The sequence below is a fragment of the Chelonoidis abingdonii genome, chromosome 6 (assembly GCF_003597395.2).
Source record: "Chelonoidis abingdonii isolate Lonesome George chromosome 6, CheloAbing_2.0, whole genome shotgun sequence".
NCBI lineage: Eukaryota > Metazoa > Chordata > Testudines > Testudinidae > Chelonoidis > Chelonoidis abingdonii.
Window position 1 is genome coordinate 13770574 of NC_133774.1, and position 23720 is coordinate 13794293.

Consider the following 23720-nt stretch of genomic DNA (forward strand, 5'->3'; position numbering starts at 1 on the left):
GAGAAAAAGGGAGGATGAGAGTCTATATGCCACAGGAGAATTTATCAGGTCACTACTGCAGTTGTAGGTGGAGAGAAGGGTAAGGAAAACCTGTCTCCAGCATCTGTGCCTAGAATGTTCACAAAGAAGGATTGAAAGCTCCCAAGAGGGAAAAAATGATACAAGAACAATAACAGAAGGACTGGGAAATTCATCAGAGACAAGAATTCCTATCTTGTACTCTGCCAATCAGAACATGGCTTTCGTCGGGAATAACTAATCTTTAGCTACACACACACAATCACCTGTGCACATAATTATTCATTTGCCTAGTAGTCAGGATGATGCCAGTGAGCCAGGATTAAATGTCTCTGTTTCATCCTTTTGAGATTAAAAAAAAAAAAAGACTCTTAGGGCAAACAGCTTGCGTGTACAAGAACAATCACATCACAATCTCATTTCAGACCTTCATGGTTCAGATGGAGCTAAATGAATTCAGATAAATTTACATTAATGTTTGACTGGTTGACAGTTCACCTCAGCACCCTGTGAATGCTTCTCTTTCATTAATTATGGTTCAAGGGGAATTGCAACCTAAGAGCTAGTCCTCTTCTGTTACAAATTCATAGCTAGTGCCTGGAAGGCGTCCAATCCTTCTCTCATTTCACTCTCATCTCTGGATTAGATCCAACTCCCCAGGTTCATCTGGACAATTGTGTTGTTTACAGGTTGCAAAATTTCAAAGGAAGATTTTCTAGCAGATAAAATAAGCTAAATAGATGACATGATGGCAAACGTTTCTGTAGAAATTTCTACTGCCTCTTTCCTTGTACCTGTGCAAGTTCCTTGGGACAGCAATCATGTTCTTTACACCCATTCTGTATGCACAGCACCAAGCACGGTGTCATTGGCCAGTACAGAATATGAAACCACTTCATTAGACTGATAAGCACATGGGACATCATCATCATATGGTGAAAATCAAGATAACTCCACTGAAATCAGTGGCGCAATGTTGAGTTACACCAGCTGAGGGTCTGGTCCGTGAGCCTTTTCCATCCCTCGTGATTGTGTACATCCACCTAAGCAGAGAGACGGGCCTTTGAAGATGGTTCAGGAAATCACACATTTAAATTTGAATCAGCCACCCCAAAAAGGAACAATACTGGATTCAAAGAAACAGTTGTGTCATGTAAAGGAACCACTGAAAAATAGTTTGGGCTGTTTGCTTGCCCTTGCGGGATCTCTCTTTGATTGAGCACTGCTTTGAATCATATGCTACCTCCCCCCATCCCGCTAAAGCAGGGGTCAGCAACCTTTCAGATGTGGTGTGCCGAGTCTTCATTTATTCACTCTAATTTAAGGTTTCGTGTGCCAGTAATACATTTGAACGTTTTTAGAAGGTCTCTTTCCATAAGTCTATAATACATAACTAAACTATTGTTGTATGTAAAGTAAATAAGGTTTTTAAAATGTTTAAGATGCTTCATTTAAAATTAAATTAAAATGCAGAGCCCCCCAAACCGGTGGCCAGGATCCAGGCAGTGTGAGTGCCACTGAAAATCAGCTCGTGTGCCATCTTCGGCACACGTGCCATAGGTTGCCTACCCCTGCTCTAAAGTATCAGGAACTCTTCTAGTTCACAGACTAAATGGAATATAGAAGCAGCAAAACATATCAGAGCACACAATCACAACGGGAGGTATGTAGTCACTGGGTGGATTTTTGGCTGAGTGCCTCCAGACATTGTCTCATTCAGATCCTGCAGGGTCCTGCTCTTATAAATGGCTCCCACATGTATTTTTACTCATTTATGAGTATTAAAGGATATTTCATATTTCTTTCATGCATGAAAACCTCCCTTAGAAGGACATAACTCATTAGAAGGACAAAACTGCTTAAGAACACAGGGCAAGAACAATCTGTGTTATGGCATTAGTAATAGGAAGAATATATTATCTCCATCAGGTCACTTCTGATGAAACTCTAGCCACCATAAGAACAATAATAATTTGCACTTAGCACTATGTGGGAGGTGCCATCCCTGCATGCCCCTCAAGGCATGGTGTGGCACTGCAGAAGCCCTGCATCAGTTTCCCCAATGGACTCTTCAGTGCACATCAGTTATGGATCTGCTTAGCCCTCCTGCCCAATCACTCAGAGACTTCAACACTGCACCTGAGACTGAGCCACTCAGCCCAGGTGGCCAGACTCACGCTAGTGGGGCTCGAGCTAGTGTGCTAAAAATATCTGTGTGGTCATTATGGCTCAGGCAGCAGCTCAGGCTCTTGAGCCCACCTGATCCCTGGGTTTGAGCTCAGGCAGCCAACCCAAGTCTGTGCCAGAGCCCTAGTGTCTGTACTGCTGTTCTTAATGTGCTAGCTCAAGTCTGTCTACCCAGGCTGGTAGGCGCCCAGCTGCAGTGTAGACATGTCCCAAGGCAAGGTTCAACATACCCCCAAACCAAAAGAACCTTCAGCCCTGCTGGGCTCAGTTTTCAGCCCCCTTCCTTTCAGGCAGACCCCAGCTGCAGCAGCTTGCCTTAACACCCACCACCTGGTAAACCTCAGACTAACAGCTGGTGTCAGACCTACCCTACCGCAGGGAGGCTGTGGCTGTCTGAAGTCTGCTAATCAGCTCCCCAGGCAGGCTTCTCACATGGCTGTCAGCCTGCTCTCCTCCACTGTCCATCCCCAGGCTCTCTCCTTTCAACGACCCACTCCAAGCCTGACAGCTCAAGCAGCTGAAGGAGTGAGGCTGACTGAGCTCGCAGCAGCTCATTAACCCCTCCCAGCCAGTGTGGGGTTCACATACCCCCTGCCAAGCACCTATCACTGGAGGATCTCAAAGCACTTTATGAAGGTGGAGTAAGTATTATCCCAATTTTACATATGTGGAAACTGAGGCACAAAGGCCCGACTGGCAGCATTGGAGCAAGAAGTCCATTACTTATCCGCTGAAGACGTTTGGTATGTAACAGAAGCACAAGCTTCCCCCGCCCACAGCCCAACCAATGTGCCTTTGCCCTTCCCTCAACACCAGTCTAAGGAGGAGAGGCTAGTTCAATCTCCTTGCCCAAATCTAGACTGTACTGGCATATTCAGAGCGGGCAGGGGAAGTTCAACCTGAGGTTGCTCATTGGCAGCTGGAGGTGAGCCACTGACACACACAACCTGCAGGTTAGTCCGCAGGTTCAACTTTCATATCTTGGTCCCAGATCAGATCCCTATTCATGTTTCTTACACTGTATGTCACTCCCCAGCATACACCCTGATGTCAGGTTGGCCGTACCTGTCGGGTTTGCAAGCTGTGCTGGCCTCATTTCAACATCATTAACTTAAAACATTCTGAAAAATAGGCACCAATTAAACAATATCATTCACATTCTGCTCCAGGCATCCCAGAATTGGTGCAGAGTTACAAAGAAGAGGTTGGAGTCTATAGAAAGGCTGCTTGTAGAATGCTACCAGAATTTGGGAACACTTCATATTCATGGCCAGAATTGTGACCATCTTTCTTCCAATGATGTGTAATTAGACTGGGCTACACTTGCTCTTCTACGGACAATGAACCACATCATCCAGCTTCTCTGGAAACACTTACCTTTGGGCACATCCATGGGGTTTAGGCTGCCAATCAGATCTCTGACATAAAGTCCATTGCCCTCATCCTTGCTCAGCCAGTTGTTGCAAGAAAAGTAAAAACGGAGGTAAGGCCTGTTCATGTCAGTTACTACTACCCGGTCCAAGAACCAGCTTGCGTTCATTCCTGTGTTGTCATGCTCAATTCTACAGCACAAAGAAGGAACAAAATATATCCAAGAGTTTGGACTGGTTGGTGTGATTTTTGACAACAACTAGCACATTGATTCAGTGGCCCTTTTTATATTAGGCAAGGTAAGAGCAGGGGCACCGATTGGGGAGGATGGGGGTGGCAAATGTCCCCTGTAGGTTTTTGCACTTGTTCAAAGTTCCACAGGACACAGGGCCAAGAAGGAACCATGGCCTGGTCACTTTTAAGCAGCAGTCCCATACTAAATCAGTATAGCTGCTGCCAGAGTGGTCCAGAGCATTGCTGTGGCTGCACGTTCACAATGCCACTTCAAATCTGACAGAGAGGTGGCTGGGCCAAGTGCTGCAACTGGTACATGAGGAGACTGCTCCTATACAGCAGAGAACTGTGGAGTCTGCCAAGAACTCCTGGTGACACGAGCTCGTATTCTGTTGGGTTTACTGGTCTATAAAGCAGAGGGCTGAACCTCAAGTGATTGAATCAACTTATTGGATACAGTGTTCACGGGCAGCACATAATGGAGGCTAGGAAAGACTAAGCCTCCCCAAACACTGCACCGGTAGGAAGCAATAGCAGATTCAGAGGGCCCTGATAAATCTCCCGCTGCCATGGCCCCAGGGCTGGAGGAGCTCTCACTCCCCACCATGGCTCTGGAGCACAGAGCTTTTCCGGTCTCAGGGCTGCAGCGGGGTAGGGGAGAGGAACAAGCAGTGGACGGGGCCTTGGAGGGAAGAGGCAGAGTGGAGGCTGTGGGGGAAGGGGTGGAACAGGGGGAGAGGCAAGGAGGAAGGGAAGGAATGGGGTGGGGCCAGGGGTAGGGCCTTGGGCAGAACAGGGGAGGGGCTCCAGGTTCTGAGCTCCAGCCAGGGCTGAGAGCTTGACCCCGGCATCTTGATGTCCTGTATATAGCAGTGACAATATTACACGATACCTTATCTTCTTTATTTGTCCAACATTGTTGGTTTTTATTCGGAACACATCTGTTTTACCTCTCTCAAAGGCAGTTCTACTCCTGTAATATACATATACCAAAAAACACATTAAGAAAATCGTTACTATGTCAGCAAATACATCATCACAGACCCATCAAGGATCAGAGTTTAAGAATGAAGGATCCTCATTTCTGTTATTGGATAAACCTATTTTTCAATATCCTCATTCCTGTGAAAAGGTCTGAATGTACTGGGATTTTTTTTTAATAACTTTTCCATGCTAATATCTTGACAGGTCTGTAGGAACACTCTCCAACACCAACCTCTTCAACACACCAACTTGGGAAGAAATGCAATGTTGGCCCAAATGGATGCAAACCTTGGGTCATATTCTATATCAGCTAAAAAAAACCTTTCACCTATTAAACAATCACCAGCATAGAAAAGAGCTGCAGTAATGAGTGGTTTGCTACCCTGCTGATGGCTTTCAGAGGTAACAGAAAACAATTTTCAGTGAGGACATTTTTACATTGAGCCATTCATCTTTAAAATTCCAGGCTATTTTTAAATTTTTTTTTTTTTTTACAATATCTCTTCTCCTGTTCTTGAATTCATCTAAAACTACCTGAATAGGTACTAAACTACAGAATCTCTGGGCAAAGGCTTAGGGCATGGTTTTCTGTCGCCTTGCACCTTGTGCTTTCATTCAGACCAGTGTGAAGTGCAAATTCAGAATGGTAGACTTTGTCACAGAATTTGTTTTGGCCTGGATGACTACACAAGTTAAATAGCATCAGTGAAACAGGCACTTTGGACCTTCCTGTCTGTTGGCTGACAGAAGCTCAGCTCATTTCTCTGCTCCATACCTGCAGAAGCTGCTCCCTCTTCCAAAGGTTTCCTTCTGCTTTCTCAGCACATCCCCTACATCACCACAAGAGGAGCGTGTTCTTCAGCAACAGAACAAGGGTTGCGTTTTAAAGGGGCTCCATGGCCCAAAGCATCGCTCTGAGGCTGGCGGTTCAATTCTGGAGCTCAAGCACAGATAAAAGACGGCATGGCTGGGTCATAGATTCCTTTCCCCCTGCTTCTTCTGACATGCCAAGACCATAAAAAAAATGACCACTGTTCAGTTCCTGTACCACCTCCCCAGAACTAGATTGCAATGTGTGAGAGACAGGGACTATTTCTTCTTCTTTATTTGTAAAGTGCTAAGCATTTGACAGAGGTATGTGTGACAGATAAGGCAATTTCCTGCAATAGCTTTGATAGGCTTCATTGTATTCTGCCTCCTCCCCACACTGCAGCCCCACAACTCTTTGTGCTCATTTCTGCCCCATCCCCACCCCCCGCTGCAGCCCCAAGACTGGAGAAGCTCTGGGCTCAGGGTGCAGTGGGGAGTGAGAGCTCCTCCAGTCCCAGAGCCACAGCGGGGGCCTGGGAGCTTGGGCTTCCCCCACCAACCCCTTCGCTTCTGTGGGGGACCAGGGTCGGGGTGCTTGGCTTCTCCCACCCTGCCTGCCCAGCGTTTCTGCCGGAGCACAAGGTCACGCACAGCAGCTTCCCCTGCCACCCTGAAGCTTCTGCTGGGGACAGGGTCAGGAGCCACAGGGGGGCGGGGGGGGGGGCTTTCCCTGTCCCACAGCTACTGCTGGGGATGGGGTTTGGAACCACTAGGGGGGGCTTCCCCATCCCGCAACTATTGCTATGCATGGGGTTTGGAGCTGCTGGGGGTGCTTTCCTGGTCTTAGGACTGCTGCCAGGTATGGGGTTGGAGACCACTGGGGGGGCTTCCCCTGCCCTATGATTGGGGCTCCAGGCTTCTGCCACCTGGTGGCAGATTTTTTCCAGGGCCCCCCAGATGGCTGGGGTCCTGGGCATGGACCCTGTGGGCCCAGTGGCTAATCCACCACTGCTTGAGAGTAAATGTGCTGTGTGGAAACTTATAACTTCAAGCAATACACTCTTGATAGCCCTTGCAGAGAAAGTAAAGTGCAGGTCCTGGCCTGTTTAAGCAGTCTGGCTTGTTGCAAATATCACAGAGTAGGTAGGAGCCAAGTGGTTCCAAGAACCCCAGTCAGGAGTGAGAGAGATGTGGCTCTCACCCAACAGCGGTGACGGCTGGGAGATGGAAGCTGAAAGTGGATGCCCTTGCTGGCCACGGAGGAGAGATTCAAGTGCCCTGAAATTGTGACAGTAGGTTAAGGGCAGCATGGTCCAGTGGCTAGATCACTGAGAGTCAGGGTATCCAGGTTGCATTTCCCACTCTCCCAGTGACCTTGATGTGGCTTGAACAAGTCAATTCATCCTTCTGTGTCTCTGTATTCTCCATGCACACTTTGTCTGGCTTCAGGCACCGTCTGTTGCTTGGTTTGTGCAGCGCCTAACACAATGCAGCCCCAGTCGAGATTTGGGACTCTAGGTTCCACTGTAATACTAATGAACGTATACACCAAAAAGCAGTCATCCTATCTGAAAACAAAAAACTACAGCACATCACCATAGCAATGTTGCAGTGACAAGCAACTTGTTCTCAGAAAGTCAATGAATACGAATAATCTGAGCAATAGCATCCAGTTTTGCTCCGATCTTTTCTCTCGCCACTTTAGGGTGTCTGCGTGCCAGTGTTTAAAGGTTGTCTGTTTCGTATTCTGCAAATACATGTGTAGCTTTCACCCCCAGTACCAATACTGAGCATATTGTGCTAGACCATTGTTGCTACATAAAGAGGCTAAAAGAGTTAACCTTGCCAGAACACTATGGCAAGAGACAATTAAACCCAGCAGAGCTTCCCTCAACCGCTGCTTGGCTGTCAAACTGAAAACAGTCAGCAAGTGCAAGACAATTAGTTTGTCAGGGGTGAGTGAACATTGTAATGACAGCAGCATCTTCCTGCTCATGCTCTGGAGATCAGTATGGTGCTGCAGATTCCCAACGTACTACAGCAATTATGTAAAAGTATCAACTGCAGTTAATTGTCCAAAAGCTTTTAGCAGACTAATTTGAATTGCTGCTGATTTACAGCATTCATGTGACAACACGAAATTAGGGTGACCAGACACCAAATGTGAAAAATCGGGACAGGTAATAGGGCCCTATATAAGAAAAAAGATCCAAAAATCGGGACTGTCCCTATAAAATCGGGACATCTGGTTACCCTACACTAAATGTCTGAATACTGCTGGTATTAACTTTACATGTGATTTCACTATGTTTGTGACACAAGCACGATACTGAAGTTTCAAGATGCAGAACGAAAACTCGATGTTTAAACAGCAAAGAGCATGTGTCTGCGTTCACTGTCTCAAATGGTTTCAGAGTGTATGCATCACTTGTCTTGAAGGTGCTTGTGAAGGGATTTGGAACTGTATGTGGCACAGGAGACAAACTGCTGGAAAATGTAATTGTTAAACTGTGGGTGGAATTCAATGAGCATTTAAAGTCTCCCAGCCCTTGAACTGATTGCATAGCATCAAAGAACTGAAATTGAATGCTTAGGAAAAAACAAATAATGTTGTACTTATTAGAGTTGCTTAAAGACAGTGAGGGGGAAATTCCAACTAGTGAACTAGTTTGTATAAAGTTACAAAAAATAAAAAGTAAAGGAGAAATTATTGTGGGCCTCTGCTACAGACCCATCAAGACTGGAAGTGACAACAGAAAATTCCTGGACCTATTATCACTAAGGAGTTTGATACTATAAGATAATGTAGTCATGGGGGACTGTAATTACCAAGCTCTCTAGTGATAACTAAAGCAGAGAAAAATTTGACTTTAAAATGCAGCTCCAGATTTCTGAGACCCAAAGCTTGGAGGTTTTAGACATGATTAGACATTAGCAAAGTATTTGACATGGCACCTTGCATAATTTCTCTTGAAACATTAATTCACTTTGGCTTGGATACCAGGGTAGGGGACTATGGAGCTAGGTTTCAGGCTGGGTTTTATTTCACATTTCTAGAAATGATCTGGAAGTTGTGGATTGAATTTAACAGCACTAAGGCGTAATACAGTCAGGGCCGGCTCTGGCTTTTTTGCGGCCCCAAGCAAAAAAAAAAAAAAAAAACCTGCGCGGGGGCCAGAGCAGCAAAGGAGTGGGGGGGGAACAAACCTGCCTGCCGGAGCAGCGAAGTGGGGGCGGGGGGCGTGAAACAAACCTGCCAGCTGGAGCAGCGAAGGGGGGGAGGGCGTGAACCCTGCCGGCTGCTCGGAGTGACTGGGGAGCGTGTGTGAAACAAACTGCCCAGCTGGCCAGAGCAGCGAAGGGAAGAAAAAACAAAAAAGAAAAAAAATACCTGCAGGGCGGCAGGTGCAGGGGGACTCCCAGCCCTGCAGACCCCAGGGAGCGGACTGCACACCCCAGCTAGCGGAGAAGGGGGGAAAGAAGGGGGACGGCCAGGGTTTCCTTAAGGGGGCGCTCACCATGCTGCTCCTCCCGCCGCGCCACCTGCCAGGAGGGCTCCGCACCGCTCTGGTGGGCGGGCAGGGAGGGACATGGGCTGCCGTGCCGGGCTCGCTGCAGGCTCCCAGCAGCTCCCCTCCTCCGCACCGCCACCCCCTACAGGGCGGCAGGAGCAGCAAACCAAAAAGAAAAAAACCTGCAGGGGCGGCAGAAGCAGCGAAGTGCAATAAATAAATAAATAAAAGGATTGGGCAGAATGCCGCCCCTTGGAATCTGCCGCCCCAAGCACCAGCTTGCTCGGCTGGTTCCTGGAGCTGGCCCTGAATACAGTGGGTAACAGTATAAAAACTAAAGCAGAGTGAATAATTCACAATTGATAGTGTATGCAACTAATTTCACTGAGTAGAGTATGAAATTCTCAGATACATTTGTTATCCAAAGCAAACAAACAGGAATTCATTCAGAGAAGTCCAGTGGCCTCTCTCACATAGAAGGTCAGACTAGAGCAGTGGTTCTCAACCTTTTGGGCTCAGGACCCATTTGTAAATGTTTATGGCCTGTCACAACCCAGTAAATAGTCTGGGGGTGGTAGTTAAGCTTAGAGGTTCTCATGCAGGTCCCCTCATCTGTACCCTAGAGTTCAGAGTGAGGAAGGAACCTTGACAGGATTAATTATATAAACCACCCAGTTAGGACACAGAAACAATACCCTGTGATCTGCTACTAATTAACATAGTGAAAATTGCAAATTTTACAGTCAAATATACAATTCAAAATTCACCTTCAGAACTAGTACACATCTCAAGTGTTTTAATGTGTGTGGGAAGCAAAGATGAAACACCTGAGATTATTGCCTAATCAAAATTCACATAAGAAATTGAAATTTTGGACATTTGTGGGAAATTGTTTTCCCTATTTAATCAGCTAATAACAATCCTTTGCAAAGCTTAGCCTCTAGGAACATACAGACATTACTACCTATTGCTAAAGTAGGTAGGTATAGGAAAAGGACCAAAAGTCTTTACTGTTAATGTAGCAGACTGAATGATGTTAGCTCTGAAAGAAAGGCAAAAATCAGTGGATTAATGATAAAATAAACTATATTTCTGATGCACATTTTACCTGACAATGTATTTTGAATACATCAGGAACCCTCCCTTCTCCCCCTCGTCTTGCACACCTTCATAGAATAATCTGTAAAAGCACTCTGAGATCATGGAGGAAAGGCTGAATTGAAGTCCATAGTATTCTTATTACTAAAGATATAAATTGGGGATAAATTAAAGAGTTGCTCCGCAGGATTAGCACAGAGATCTTCTTAGTATCTTAGCAGTAACTCTGTTAGTCTTGTTAACTCTGATTGTGATTTGTTTGTTATAGCTGCTATTGATGTTTTAGAAGAACCTCTAGTAGAAATGACTCTAGAAGGTACTGTAGGTGATACAGATCATGTCTCAGCCCTTTTCTATGAAAAAAAAAGGTGTTTTTATAACATGTGTTAGCTAATTTGGTAAAAACCTACTGTGGACAAGGCACAATACAGTATAGTTCTTACATGAGCTAGCTGGTGGGGATAAGCCATAGGCTCTAACCTATTGTTTTCTTTGACTTCCGTGTGAAAACTACAAACTGCCTTGTCCACAGCAGGATTTTACCATATGTTAGCTAAGATGTGGTAAGAGAGCCCCTTTTCTCCTAGTGTGGATGCACCCTAAACCAAGGTAACTATTGTCCTTCCATGAGAGATGAATAATCCAGATGTTTTGGCCTTCAAATCTGTCATCAAACCTTTTAGAGAGACAAGGTGAGTGAGGTAATATATTTTGTTGGTGAGAGAGAGAAACTTCCAAGTTTACAACACTCCTGGTATTGCATCCCAGAATGATGTTCACTTCTCTTGCAACAATATTACATTGTTGACTCATATTTAGTTTGTGATCCACTATAACCTGTTGTCATTCTGCTGATAAAATGATGCTAAATCAGTAACCTGTAGAAAGGACTGCATATGGCAGACAAACATCAAAAGACACCCCAGATGGGAAAGGTGGCAGCTGAGAAAGTACACCCAGTACAAGCATCAGGGGTGCCAGAATGGGGGCGGGGGTGGGGGAATGGCCCCATCACTTTTCACCGGCTGTAAGGGTGAGAAACGGGGAGAAGGGGCAGAGAGGAGTGAGTGGAGGCGAGGTCTTAGGGAGAAGAGGTTGTGTGGGGACCGTTCCTCAGGGAAAGGGATGGCGTGAGGATGGGGGCTAGGGGAAAAGAGGTGACGCAGAGGTAGGGCCACGGTTCGGGCGCCAGTGGCCACCCCTCTTTTAGGGAGCTTCCCTTGCTCCTGACAAGCATCCATATGACAAGGACATTATTTCCTGTTTGCTGGGAATAATCTGTCATCAGATGGCAGGGGCCAAGCAAAGTGTTTAAACAAAGCATGAAAACCCTGCTGCCTGGCTTCTGCACGATGATGTAATGGTCACACTTACAAAGATGTAATTCTGTGCAATCAAAGTGTGTGAGAACACAGAGATGGTGTCCAGTAGGACATGACAGCCCAGCATTAGGCTAAATCTATGATAGCTCAGAAATTGTTTTACAGCCAACAGAGGACTTGCCAACAATCCATTTAAGAAGCCAGTTCAATGCCTTAGCTGCCTATGCTAGAAAAGCTAATGCAAGAATTCAGCCCTTAAGTCTCAGCTGCCAAATATGTTCTATATATGGCTGCAGCAGTTGGCGCAGGTGCTGAAAGTAATTGGCAGAGGCTAAAGGCCAAAGCAAGAGTGCCAGCAAGTCAAGTGTTGTAATTGACTGCTGGTGCTAACTGCCACACAAAAATGTGATTGATTTATACCTAAACCTCAAAAACATGGAAATGATGACATAAGGTAACAAATAAATGTTCTATCACCCTTGCAGCCTATACCTTCATTTAACAGTAGTGATGTGTGAAAACCCAATGATTGAAAGTTCATATTACATGTTCCAATAACCTTAACTTTGACCCACAGCGCAAGCTTATGAGCTCTTTCAATGTATGTCTTGTGGGTCAGAGTTAAGGTTGTTATTGTAATATGTAATGTGACTTTTTAGGCTGATATTGTTCTGAAACGAATGAATAAACTGTACAAATATATAAGACATTTATGTGTCACTTTAAGTCATGATTTAAATACTTTTAAGACCAACGAGAGGTTAATGGTGATGTTCTTGTTATGTATTTTGTATATCGGTTATTTGCTGTAGAAATTTAGGACCTATACTCAAGGTTGCTCAACATTTCCCATTATAAGGCCCTGTTTTCAGTTCTCACAACTTTGCCATACTTTCATCAGCTGAGACAAAATTTCCTAAGACAGCTATTAGCTTCAGGCTGAATTGTTTTTTGAATGTTTCAGCATGCTTCAGTAATTTCTGAGAATGAGATTACAGAAAAATGCCATGTTGAAAATATTCTTGCAAATGTTTTATTAAGAAGCTCTACCACTTCCATGCTTTAGAGTAGAGAATTGAAATTTGGAAGAGTGTTCCCCTTTACATCAGTGATATGTATTATGTTATTCCCATGAGAACACACACTATTTTGGCCACATTTATAAACTTTTGAAAAATCTGTTTGCACATGCTCAGTAGAAACTTCTTAGAATTTAGCTGCTGAATTCTTCAAAGAGTCTATCTGTACTGAGAATCTGCCCAGGAATTCAGGGCCTGAGCAAGACCTTCCCTGCAATTGCAGCTCCCAGGTGTTGCTTACTGAAGTAAAGACATCATCATAATGCATATGGAGAAGAGGGATTAACTTAAGGTTGCATACGTAACTTGAAATCTGGCATTTCCTAATTTTTGAGTACTAGACTTCACAACCTTAATATTTTTTTCATGTAGTTTTTGGCGTATAACAATGACTATTGATTAACAAAAAGTTGTGGGTGAAAGAGCAAGAATGCCCTTTTTAAAAAAATATGAAATATATAACTCCAGACTGTGTTGTCATTTACACCAGTATTAATCTGCAGCACCTCATCAACTCTACTGAATGCAATGGAATTGCACTAGTGTGAATGACAGCACAATTTGAGCCATTAAAAGAAAAATGTGTCAGTCAAGGCCCTTTTCTTGCACAAGTGTTTCTAAGCCTGCTGGAAATTGGAGAATTGTTCTAGCTGTGCTTTTCATGGGCCATGCAAAATAGACTGATTTTTCTTATTTTAAGAAAAACCTTGGATAACATTTTCTAGGTTAATGTATTTACTGAAGTTAACTGTCTTCCCTTCCTTACATTTATTGATTTATTTTATAATTATTAAATAAAAACCAAAAGTAAAATCCTGGCCGAATTGAAGTTAATGGCCACATTTCCATGGACTTCAATGGGAGTAAGGTTTCGCCCCAGATCGTCTGCTAATTTAATTCAGTATAGCTCCATTGACTTCAGTAGAGCTATAGAGATTTACATCAACTGAGGATCTGGCCCAATGTGTAGATAATCCTGAATTCATCTTTATTTGACTGGATTGTGAATCAGAAAAGCCTTGTGTGAAGGTAATTCAAGACCAGGTAGAAGAGTTTGCCAATTCAAAAACTGCAGCATGTTTGAAAAAAACTAAATCAATCCACAGTACCTTCAATCTCAATATTACAACAACCCAGCTATCACTTACTAATCTGCTCCTAGCCAGGAACAGTTCTTTCACCTTTGCTTCAAGTTTCAGTAATTGTTAAACCATTTTTTAAATTCATTTATTTTAGAAAAAAATACATGAATATATATTCCACTTGTCATAAATAGGACTGGGTAACTGTGAGATTGTAATTTAATGAACAAAAACAACATAGCTAGCTAAACACTGGGGTGTAAAACACTTAGTGGTAGCAGCATTGCTACCCTAATGATGTGATTTATTTAGTCTATCCCATTCCATCACCCTCAGTCCAAGAGCTGTAGAGGCCACAATGCAACGAATCTTGGGCAAAGGTGGCTAAGGACAGGAAAAATTAGTGGAGGATCTTCAGAATTCTACCCCTGCTGCAGAGGACTCCCCTGGGAACAGAGAACACCTGCAGAACAGCTATGGGGGGTGACAAAGGCAGGAGAACTGCCATAATTCTGTGAGGCAAGGCAGAGTCTGACTAGACTCTGAATCTGGGTCTAGTCAGAGTCAGCGTGCAAACACACTATGAAACCCATGAAAAGACAAACTTTTTACAGTGGCCTTGTGCTAGGGTGACCAGATAGCAAATGTGAAAAATCAAGACAGGGTGTGGGGGGTAATAGGTGCCTATATATGAAAAAGCCCCGATATCAGGACTGTCCTTATATAATCGGGACATCTGGTCACCCTACCTTGTGCTTGGGTCTGACTGAGCTGCGCTGAGTGCAGGACCCCACTTGGGAAGCAAAGTGGCCTTCTGCTCTTTGGTTCTGAGCATGGTTGGGGGCTGTGCGAACTACCCAGCCTCAACGTTACTCCAGCCTTCTCCCAGCTGCCCACAGCAGCCAGAGCACATCAGTGTTATGACCATTACCCTAGCCATGACCTACTATGGTGGGGCTCTGATGCTAGCAGCATAAAGCCATGACACTCACTCCTTGCCACCTGCAAATTTTCCTTATATCAGATCCACCAGCTCTACACCTGGTTTGTGCTGGAAAAGACGTGCAAAAGAGCTGCAGGAGAAAAAAGAATTTGGCCCAGTATATTGAAGACCGTAGATATGACTTAATCTTACTTAATGGGATCAAAAACCTTCTCTTTCATTATACTGGAAAGATTCTGGAAGCTTCCATTTCCAGAATTCATGTTTTTTATGACAAGTCAGTATGATAATTCATGTAGGTTTTTACAATTAACTTATTGTTGGACAAAATCTTAAAAACACATGATATTTCATCACCTTGTCATGTCTTCTCATAATTTTACTTTGCAGGCATGTGTGCATGACAAAAAGGTCTGAAATGTCATGTATTTCACTACCAGCACACAATCACAAAAAACCCCCACCCCTGTGCTAACGAGAAGCTGAAATGGTAGTACCTCCATTAGGAAATGCATGGTATTTTATCTTTTTATCATATCATCTATGTCATAAAACAAACATGTATAAAATGTCATGCATTTGCAGTCATTTCATCAGTGAGCTCTATATAAACTCCTAGTTGGAAGATGCATGAGATTCCATCCTTTTGCCATATTCACAAAGTTGAGTAAAACATTTAGGGGCAGTCTGGCTACTCCATTGCTCATTTCATATCTGGGAGAAAAGATTAATCAATTAAACAGTACAACAGCAACCTATATCTGGAATAATTTCCTCTTGTTTTTGCCTAATAAACTACCACAATTCTGTAAGCATTTGCTTATAGGTGCTGGAAATTTTAGCTGTCATTTACGAAACCATGAGTGGAAAACTGTAGTCAGGATAGAAATGATTATCTCCCAGGGGACTAAATTTTAAGATGCCTCAGAATCCAAAAGGTTTGTTTGCTATGACTCTCATTCTCATTTCCAGCCATCTTAGCCCTCTGCTTTCCTCTATAACAAGGATGAAGTTGATAATGCTAGACACCATCACAGTGTTTTTGAACAGTCATACTTATGCCAATCATAGAGTAAAACCACCACCATCTCTTCTTTCTTTCATTCAGAGAAATACACCTAATGCTTCTGGAAGGAAAAATCATTAACTAGAGTGTCAGCGAAGACTTATACAACTTGTAAATCATTTAAGGTCACCACGGATTTAAAAATAGCCAGCATTTTTATTGGGATATCTTCACTTCCTCTTTAAAAAAAATACTGCATGCCCTTTAAAGTGTGTTTTGGATTCTTTCCAAGGCCACCAGCAGAACAACATTTCAGTGCAACTAAGGGTATGCCTTATACAGTATGGCATACTGTATGTCTATACAGTAATTAAGGACCCTTGGCTGGCCCAAGTCAGCTGACTCAGGCTCTCAGAGGTTGGGCTGCAAAATTGAAGTGTAAACATTCAGGCTTGGGCTGGAGCTTGGGCTCTGGGACCCTCCCCTCTTGGGATCCCAGATCTTGGGATCCAGCCCAAACCCAAACATCTACACAGCTATTTTACAGCCCCACAGCACAAGCCCGAGTGAGCTGACATGGGCCAGCCAGCACGGGTCTTTAACTGCTCTGCAGACATACCCTAAGGACATACCTATTCTCACATAAAAGCTGACCAGGAGAGAACTCACTGTAAAACAGATGCCTTTAATGGCCTTACCAATTACCATAAGGCAGATAGGAGTGCTGTAATGGGAGAGCAAGTGGCGTTCAATGGGTAGGACAGCAGATGGGGAGTCAGGAGAACTGGGTTCTGTTCCCACTTCTGCCATTCACCAGCTCTGTGAGCTTGGGCAAGTCACCTTGTAGCCTCTCTTGTAAAATGGGGAAAATGATACCTCCCTTGGAAAGTGCTTTGAGATCTAAGGATAAGACAGATGATGTATCAGGGGGTTTAGATAAATACATACACAGGAAGTTCTCACTGCTGTTGCTAATGATGGCTGGAATAGTCAAAACAAAACACCTCTGTGAGTAGTGATTTCAGAAATAGCAAATATGGCAAACAGGTCTGAAATTTCATGTATTTTCGTTACCATTCCCATATCATTTTTCTTTACAGAGTCTCATGTTTGAGTTGCTTCACTGGGAAGAGAAGCTCTTTTGAGGATAAAATTTAAAATAGCTTCAGGTACCTCTTGTCGGTGCTGTAGAAACGGAGAAAATGTGAAGTTACCGTATGACATTAACAGAGGTTTAGTATTTTCTGAAACACATTTGCAACAAAACTAAACTAGCAAGCATAATGAAAGATAAAACGAATAATCCCCTTTAGATCCTACAGGTAAGGGAAATGAATATTTTTTCTGTTAAAACATTGTTCTGCCAAAGGGGAAATTAGAAACTATTGAGCAATAATATTTTAATATTGCAGACAATTTTGTTATCAGCACGTTAGTCTGAGCAGATCCAGATAAAGCATAGCTCTGTCAAGTAATTGGACTGAGTGGAATCTCAGCTGGAGCACTGTGAACTCCAAATCAAGTGAAATGCTCAAAAAATCAAAAAGATTTTCTCTCCTCAGAGTCAATAATTTTCAAAAGGGGCAAACAGAGCATGGTTTCTCTTGGGTTTTAAAATCAAAATTATCACAGAATCAGAAGGGACCTCAGCTAGTCCAATCCCCAGACAGATTTTTACCGCACTTCCCTAAATGGTCTCCTCAAGGATTGAACTCACAATCCTGGGTCTAGCAGGCTAATGTTCAAACCACTGAGCTATCCCTTGCCCTGATATTTAGCTTCAAAAAAATATGATCTGGTGAATAAGGCGCTAGATTGGAAGGCAGGAATTCTGGGTTCTATTTGCAACTCAGCCACTGTAAGTCACTTCAACACCCCGTGCCTCAGTTTCCTCTACTATTTGTGTTATCTATTCAGCGTGTAAGCTCTCTGGGGCAAGGACTGTCACTGCACTTGTGTAACCCACTGGTGAATGTATGTTACAGATTCTTGTCTGGGTTAATCCACGAATGATATGAGTCTGTTACTGGATAAGTTAGAGGGCTCTGGGTCCTTAGCTCAAACTGTAGCAGCTCATGCTATTACCTTGGATATTCCTGGTTCAGCCCCTTGTGCTGGCCAAGATGACAGCCATCACACTTGTACAAAGCCTCACACAAAGGACTCATTCTTAATTTGAGAGACTGAGTAATACAAATAATAAATACTGCTACTAATAAGAAGAATTTGTAGAATAGTTTTTCAAAAAATAGACTCTCCATGGGTGGGAGCAATTTTGCACATGCAACCATGTGCACAGAACTGTACATGCCTACATTAGTGACACAGATTTCAAACCCTGCCCTCAGATGCTTATGTAATAAAACTCAAATTAGTCAAAGAGCTTTTTCAGCAGCCTATAGGGTATCAGTGAAGTGCCCATTACATTGGATTGCTCTCTCCTCTGTGAAAGAGAGCCAGTGGGCAAAAAATGGATATTATGAACAGGACCAGGGAAAGCCAGGCATATTTCTAGTCTCACAAGTCTGCTGTGCCATAAGGAAAGCTGCACATGCTGTTTTTTTAACTGCAAGTTAATAATGTCGGTGAAGACCCCTGCAGTGGTTTCCCTGACTGTTCTTAGCTTTTTCCAATAATGAGTTTCAACCTTCCACAGCCTAGTGCCAGGCCCCATAAAGCAGAAACAGTTGTTTTTCAAAAAATTCACAGTGTTCTGAAACGTCTCCTTTATGTGCAGATCTACACATTCAGCTGGTGTCCACTGGCACAGCTCCATCAAAATCAATGGATTTACACTAGAGGAATGTCTGGCCCATACCTTCCTCATCCACTAACTCTTATTTGCACTGGTTCCAGACAGCTGGCCTTTAGCTCTAGGCCAGGGCATTAACTCTTTACATTCCATGCCCCATACAAATGTTCAGGACCATAACTTTCAACAGCACAGGCCAATGTTTTCTGCCCTGGGTGCTGAGCACACGCAGCGTCCAATGATTTCTCTGGAAGTTGTGGGTGGTCAGCAGTTCTGAAAAACAGACTACATACACAAGTGACCATATATGGAGTCAAGAGCCTAACTTTAGGCACCCAGGTGAGAAAATATTGACCTTTCATTTCAATACTGTGATGAAAAAGTCAGGATGTACCAAGAACCCTACAGGTGTTACCATGGCGGATGTACAGAACTGTCCGTGAAAGAGATGTAGGCGCCCAAGGCATACAGGGCCCAGACCTGCAAGGCAATGAGCGCTCTCCACTCCAATCTAACTTCTTGGGAAATGAGACTGTTCAGCAAATTGCAAGGTTGGACCTTACAAGTATGGTCTGCAGAACATCTTTACACATGAGGGTTTGTCGGGCATTGGAGTGAGAAATATCCAACAGTATGAATCTGCATTTTCCTTACAAAATCTGCATATATTTAGGCTATGTTCCATCTGCATCTATCAGCAAAATACTATTATGTTTCAACAAAAGCAATACAAATTATTGAATGCAGAGTGGCCCTTAGGATTATACAATTCTCTCTAATACTCACTTGCTGGTAAGATGAGTCTTCGGTGTGATCCCAAATTCTCCAAAGAGAGTAACAAAGACATTGGCGTCAGTTCCTGCTCCTCGTACATCTCCTGTCACAGTCACCACCTCATAAACTGTTGGAGAAGAAAAGAAAAATTACTCACAGATCACTTCACCCACTACTGAAATGTATCCATCTGTGGGGTGGAAAACAACCACTGCTTAACGCTACAAGTTAGAATTTACCCAACTAAAATTGTTGTGGATATTTATGTAGACAGATGAAATTTACTCAGATTGGAATTGGGCAGGACAGAGTTAATTCAAACAAAATAAGCCTCTGTGTGCATATCCATGCATGTGTGTACATATTTTTAATGTATGTTATTTATATAACAATATTTTTTAAAAAAATAGGTACCTAAAATTAGACTCCTTGGATTTTCAAAAATACCTAAGTGAAGGGACTTATACACCTCTGCCTCGATATAACGCAACCTGATATAATATGAATTCGGATATAACGTGGTAAAACAGCGCTCCGGGGGAGGGGGCTGCGTGCTTCGGCAGATCAAAGCAAGTTTGATATAACGCGGTTTCACCTATAATGTGGTAAGATTTTTTGGCTCCCGAGGACAGCGTTATATCGAGGTAGAGGTGTACTTCTAAGTCACTTAGTGCTTTACAAATTCCACTCTTAGAGCCTTGGATTTAGGAGCTTTATCTTAGGTAGCCATGTTTGAAAACCTTTGCCATATTATATATCATGTCAAGTTAAAAAAAAGCACCCACTAGGTTGAGTTATAAATTCCTTCTACTGCCACTTTTCCAACTGCTTATAACATCCTCAGACAAACTCTTTCATGGCTGAAGTGTTCCATACTTGGTCTAAGCCCAAAGGTAAATTTGTAATTAATGTTTGAGCAAAATTGGTTGAAGTATTTTTGATTTATGCATGTGTCAAAGCAATGTACTCTTCCTTATTTGTTCCAATGAAATATTTGCATAAGGCTAACTGAGAAACAAATAAAGCTAGGAAGTTCAAATTTGACTTGTTTTGTAGATCACATTGAAGTGTAAATGTTAAAGAATGGTGAAGACAGGGTGGCCATACAGAATGATCTGGGTCATTTGGTAAGCTGGACCCATTCAAAGAAAACAAGTTTAAATACAAGAAAATGCATCTAGTAACAAAAAATGCAGCTCATACCTATGGGGGAAAAAAGGATTGTATCCTGGAAATCAGTAACTCTGAAAAGTGCTTAGCAGTTATAGAGGACTTACAGTTCAGAAGTTCCCAGAGCAGTGCTGTAACCAAAAGGGCTAGTGTGATGCTTGGATGTGTAAACAGGGGAGTAGTGAGCAGGAGTAGAGAGGTGATTTTACCTCTTTACAGCATTGCTAAGACTGATACTGGAATGCTGCATCCAGTTCTTGTATCCACATTTTAAAAACAATGTTAAAAAAACTGGAGAAGGTGCAGAGAAGAGCCACAAAAATGATCTGAAGGCAGGGAAAAAAAGCCTTATAGTGAGAGAGACTTAAGGAGCTCAATCTGTTTAGTTTATCAAAAAGAAGATGAAGAGAACTTGCTTATGGTGTGTAAGTACCATCATGGGGAGAAAATGAAGGGTGTATTAAAGGGCTATTTAACCAAGCAGAGAAAAGCATAACAAGAACTAACAGATGGAAGTTAAAGCCAAACAAGTTCAGTAAGACAAATTTTTAACAGTGAAGATGATTAACCATTGGAACTGGATTCTTCATCTCTTGCAGATTTCAGATCAAGACCGGGATGCCTTTCTGAAAGAGATGCTTTAGTAAAACAATAGTTAGTGGGCTTAATGCAGGGGTAACTGGATGAAATTCTATGACCTCTGGGCTTGTCTACACTACAAAATTAAGTTGACTTATCTAATTCAACCTCAAGCCTCTGAATTAATTAAGTCAATTGTGCATGGCCACACCATGCTCATTGTCTCGATGGAGTGTGTCCTCACTAGCAGTGCCTGCATCGATGCACAAAGCAATGCATCATGGGAAGCTATCCCAAAGTGCAACTGCATTGCTTTGCTTTGGGTAGTTTGCATTGCTTCCCATGATGCATTGCTTTGCTTTGCGTAGTTTGCATTGCTATGTTTTGGGTAGTTTGTGCAATTCCTCATGGAACCAAAACATTGTCGCAGGGGAGAATGGGAACACTGGCATCACATGATGCACTGTGCTCAATGGCAAACAACCCAGTGGTTTTTGCACCTTAAAACCGTCACACCTATGCCATAACCCCAGAAGCATGGAGGCTGCTCAGTTGTGCACTCTTGCTGTGAGCATCTCAAACACCTTGCACCTTCTCCTGAAGTATTTCCAGAGCTGAAGTAGGGTCCACCACACAGAACATACCAGTGTCCTGCAAGCAGCCTGCTGCAAGCCATTGAAAAAAACAATTCATAGTTCCACTCTGTTCAGCGTCATTTCTGGTCCCGTGAAACAAACACTGACTGGTGGGACCGCATCATTTTGCAGGTATAGGATGATGAGCAGTGGCTGCAGAATTTTTGAATGCAGAAGGCCACCTTCCAGGAACTTTGTGCAGTGCTTTCCCCTGCCCTGCAGTTCAGCAGCACAAAAGCGAGAGCTGCTCTGACAGTGGAGAAGCCAGTGGCGATCACTATTTGGAAGCTTGCAATGCCAGACAGTTACTGGTCAGTGGGAAATGAATTTGAAGTAGGTAAATCAACCATGGCAGCTGCTGTGCTCCAAGTGTGTAGGGTCATTAATCGACTTGTGCTACGAAGGGCAGTGAGTCTGGGAAATGTGTGGGACATAGTGGATAGTTTTGCCATGATGAGGTTTCCTAATCGCAGTGGGGCAATAGATGGCATGCATATCCCCATCTTGGCACCAGACCACTTTGGCAAAAAGTACATAAACCAAAAGGGACACTTCTCAATGGGGTTGCAAGTGCTGGTGAATCACAGGGGGCATTTCACCAACAACAACATAGGATGGTCAGGAAAGGTTCATGACATGTGCATCTTTAGGAACTCAGGTCTGTTCAAAATGCTGCAATCTGGGACTTTCTTTCCAGACCACAAAATGAATATTGATGACATTGAGATACCTATAGTTATCCTGGGGGGCCCAACCTACCCCTTGCTCCCATGGTTCATGAAGCCATACATTGGACATCTGGACAGCAGTAAAGAATGGTTCAACTATAAGCTCAGCAAGTGCAGAATGGTGGTTGAATGTGCCTGTGGTCATTTGAAAGGGCTCTGGAGAAGTTTACTAACAAGGATGGACCTTAGCAAAGAGACCATCCCCACTGTATTAGCTGTCTGCTGTGTGCATATCATCTGTGGGAAAAAAGGGGAAAATTTTCCACAGGGGTGGGTGTGATGTTATTGATATGAACTGTGACCATATAGATCATGGTCCTATAGTTGCACCAAATTTTGTACAACAGAGATCAAGTAAGGTGTCTATGAAAAGGCTGTAATTTGCTCATTATAATTATGCTGTCTGTATGTGAGTATCATTTTTGTATTTGAAGTTATGAATATTGGCTATGTAGTTGTATCTCAATGTGTTTGATTCTAAGTAGCACCAGTGAAGCATTTGGTCAGCTTATTGAGAAGGGACTCTTCAGATTAAGTGCCCAATCAAGAAAGGCTTAACTGACAAAGGACCTTGTGAGCTTTCCTGGAAATGTTCAAGGCAGCATGTGAGCAATGGCTGCCCTACCTGTAAAAATCTGAGTCAGGCATGGACATGTGACCTGCCCATGTGACTCCAAACTCCATCTTCCTGCTGTGGTTTTCCACAGCAAGAACAAAGCTGTATCCTTCCACATGGCAGAGGATATAAAAGGCTCTGGAATCCCCTCCATTTTGTCTTCAATCCTGCTTCTGCCCTCTGGAGGAACTTTGCTAGAAACTGAAGCTCTGAACAAAGGACTCAATCTGTAGATGTACTCCAGAGACTTGATTTGAGCCTGCAGTTTACTCCACCACTGCTATAAGCCTGAACCAAGAACTCTGAAATGGTTGTATGTATTTGATTCCATTTAACCAATTTTAACTCTCATCTATATTTGTTTCTTTCTTTTTATGAATAAACCTTTAGATTTTAGATTCTAAAGGATTGGCAGCAGCATGATTTGTGGGGAAGATCTGATTTGTATATTGACCTAAGGGTGGGGCTGGTCCTTTGGGATTGGAAGAACCTTTTCTCTTTTACTGAGATATTGGGTTTCATAACCATTCATCCCCATAAGAAGTGGTACTGGTGATGATATAAGGGAACTGGAGTATCTGAGGGAATTGCTTGTACGATTTCTAGTTAGCCAGTGGATAAAACTGAAGTCCTCTCTGTTTGGCTGGTTTGGCGTGCCTGAGTAGTGAAGGACCCCTAGCCTTGGGCTGTGACCATCCTGCTCTAATCAATTTGTCCTGAATTGATACTCTCAGGCCAGGTCTACACTGCGACTTTAAATCGGTTTAATGGCCGATATACCGATTTAACGCTGTATCCGTTCACACGACGTCGTCATTAA

At 43.3% G+C, this 23720-nt stretch overlaps 1 protein-coding gene across 1 annotated transcript in view; it reads right to left on the minus strand.

Moving 5' to 3' along the window:
* The window catches only part of LOXHD1 (lipoxygenase homology PLAT domains 1), a 297238-nt gene that overhangs the window by 189634 nt on the left and 83884 nt on the right, over positions 1 to 23720 (minus strand). The window contains exons 7-9 of the mRNA XM_075066837.1: positions 19185 to 19299; positions 4703 to 4783; positions 3583 to 3767 (exon numbers count right to left, since the gene is read on the minus strand). Of these exons, the coding sequence (XP_074922938.1) occupies positions 3583 to 3767; positions 4703 to 4783; positions 19185 to 19299 (381 nt within the window). The remainder of the gene's footprint in view (positions 1 to 3582; positions 3768 to 4702; positions 4784 to 19184; positions 19300 to 23720) is intronic.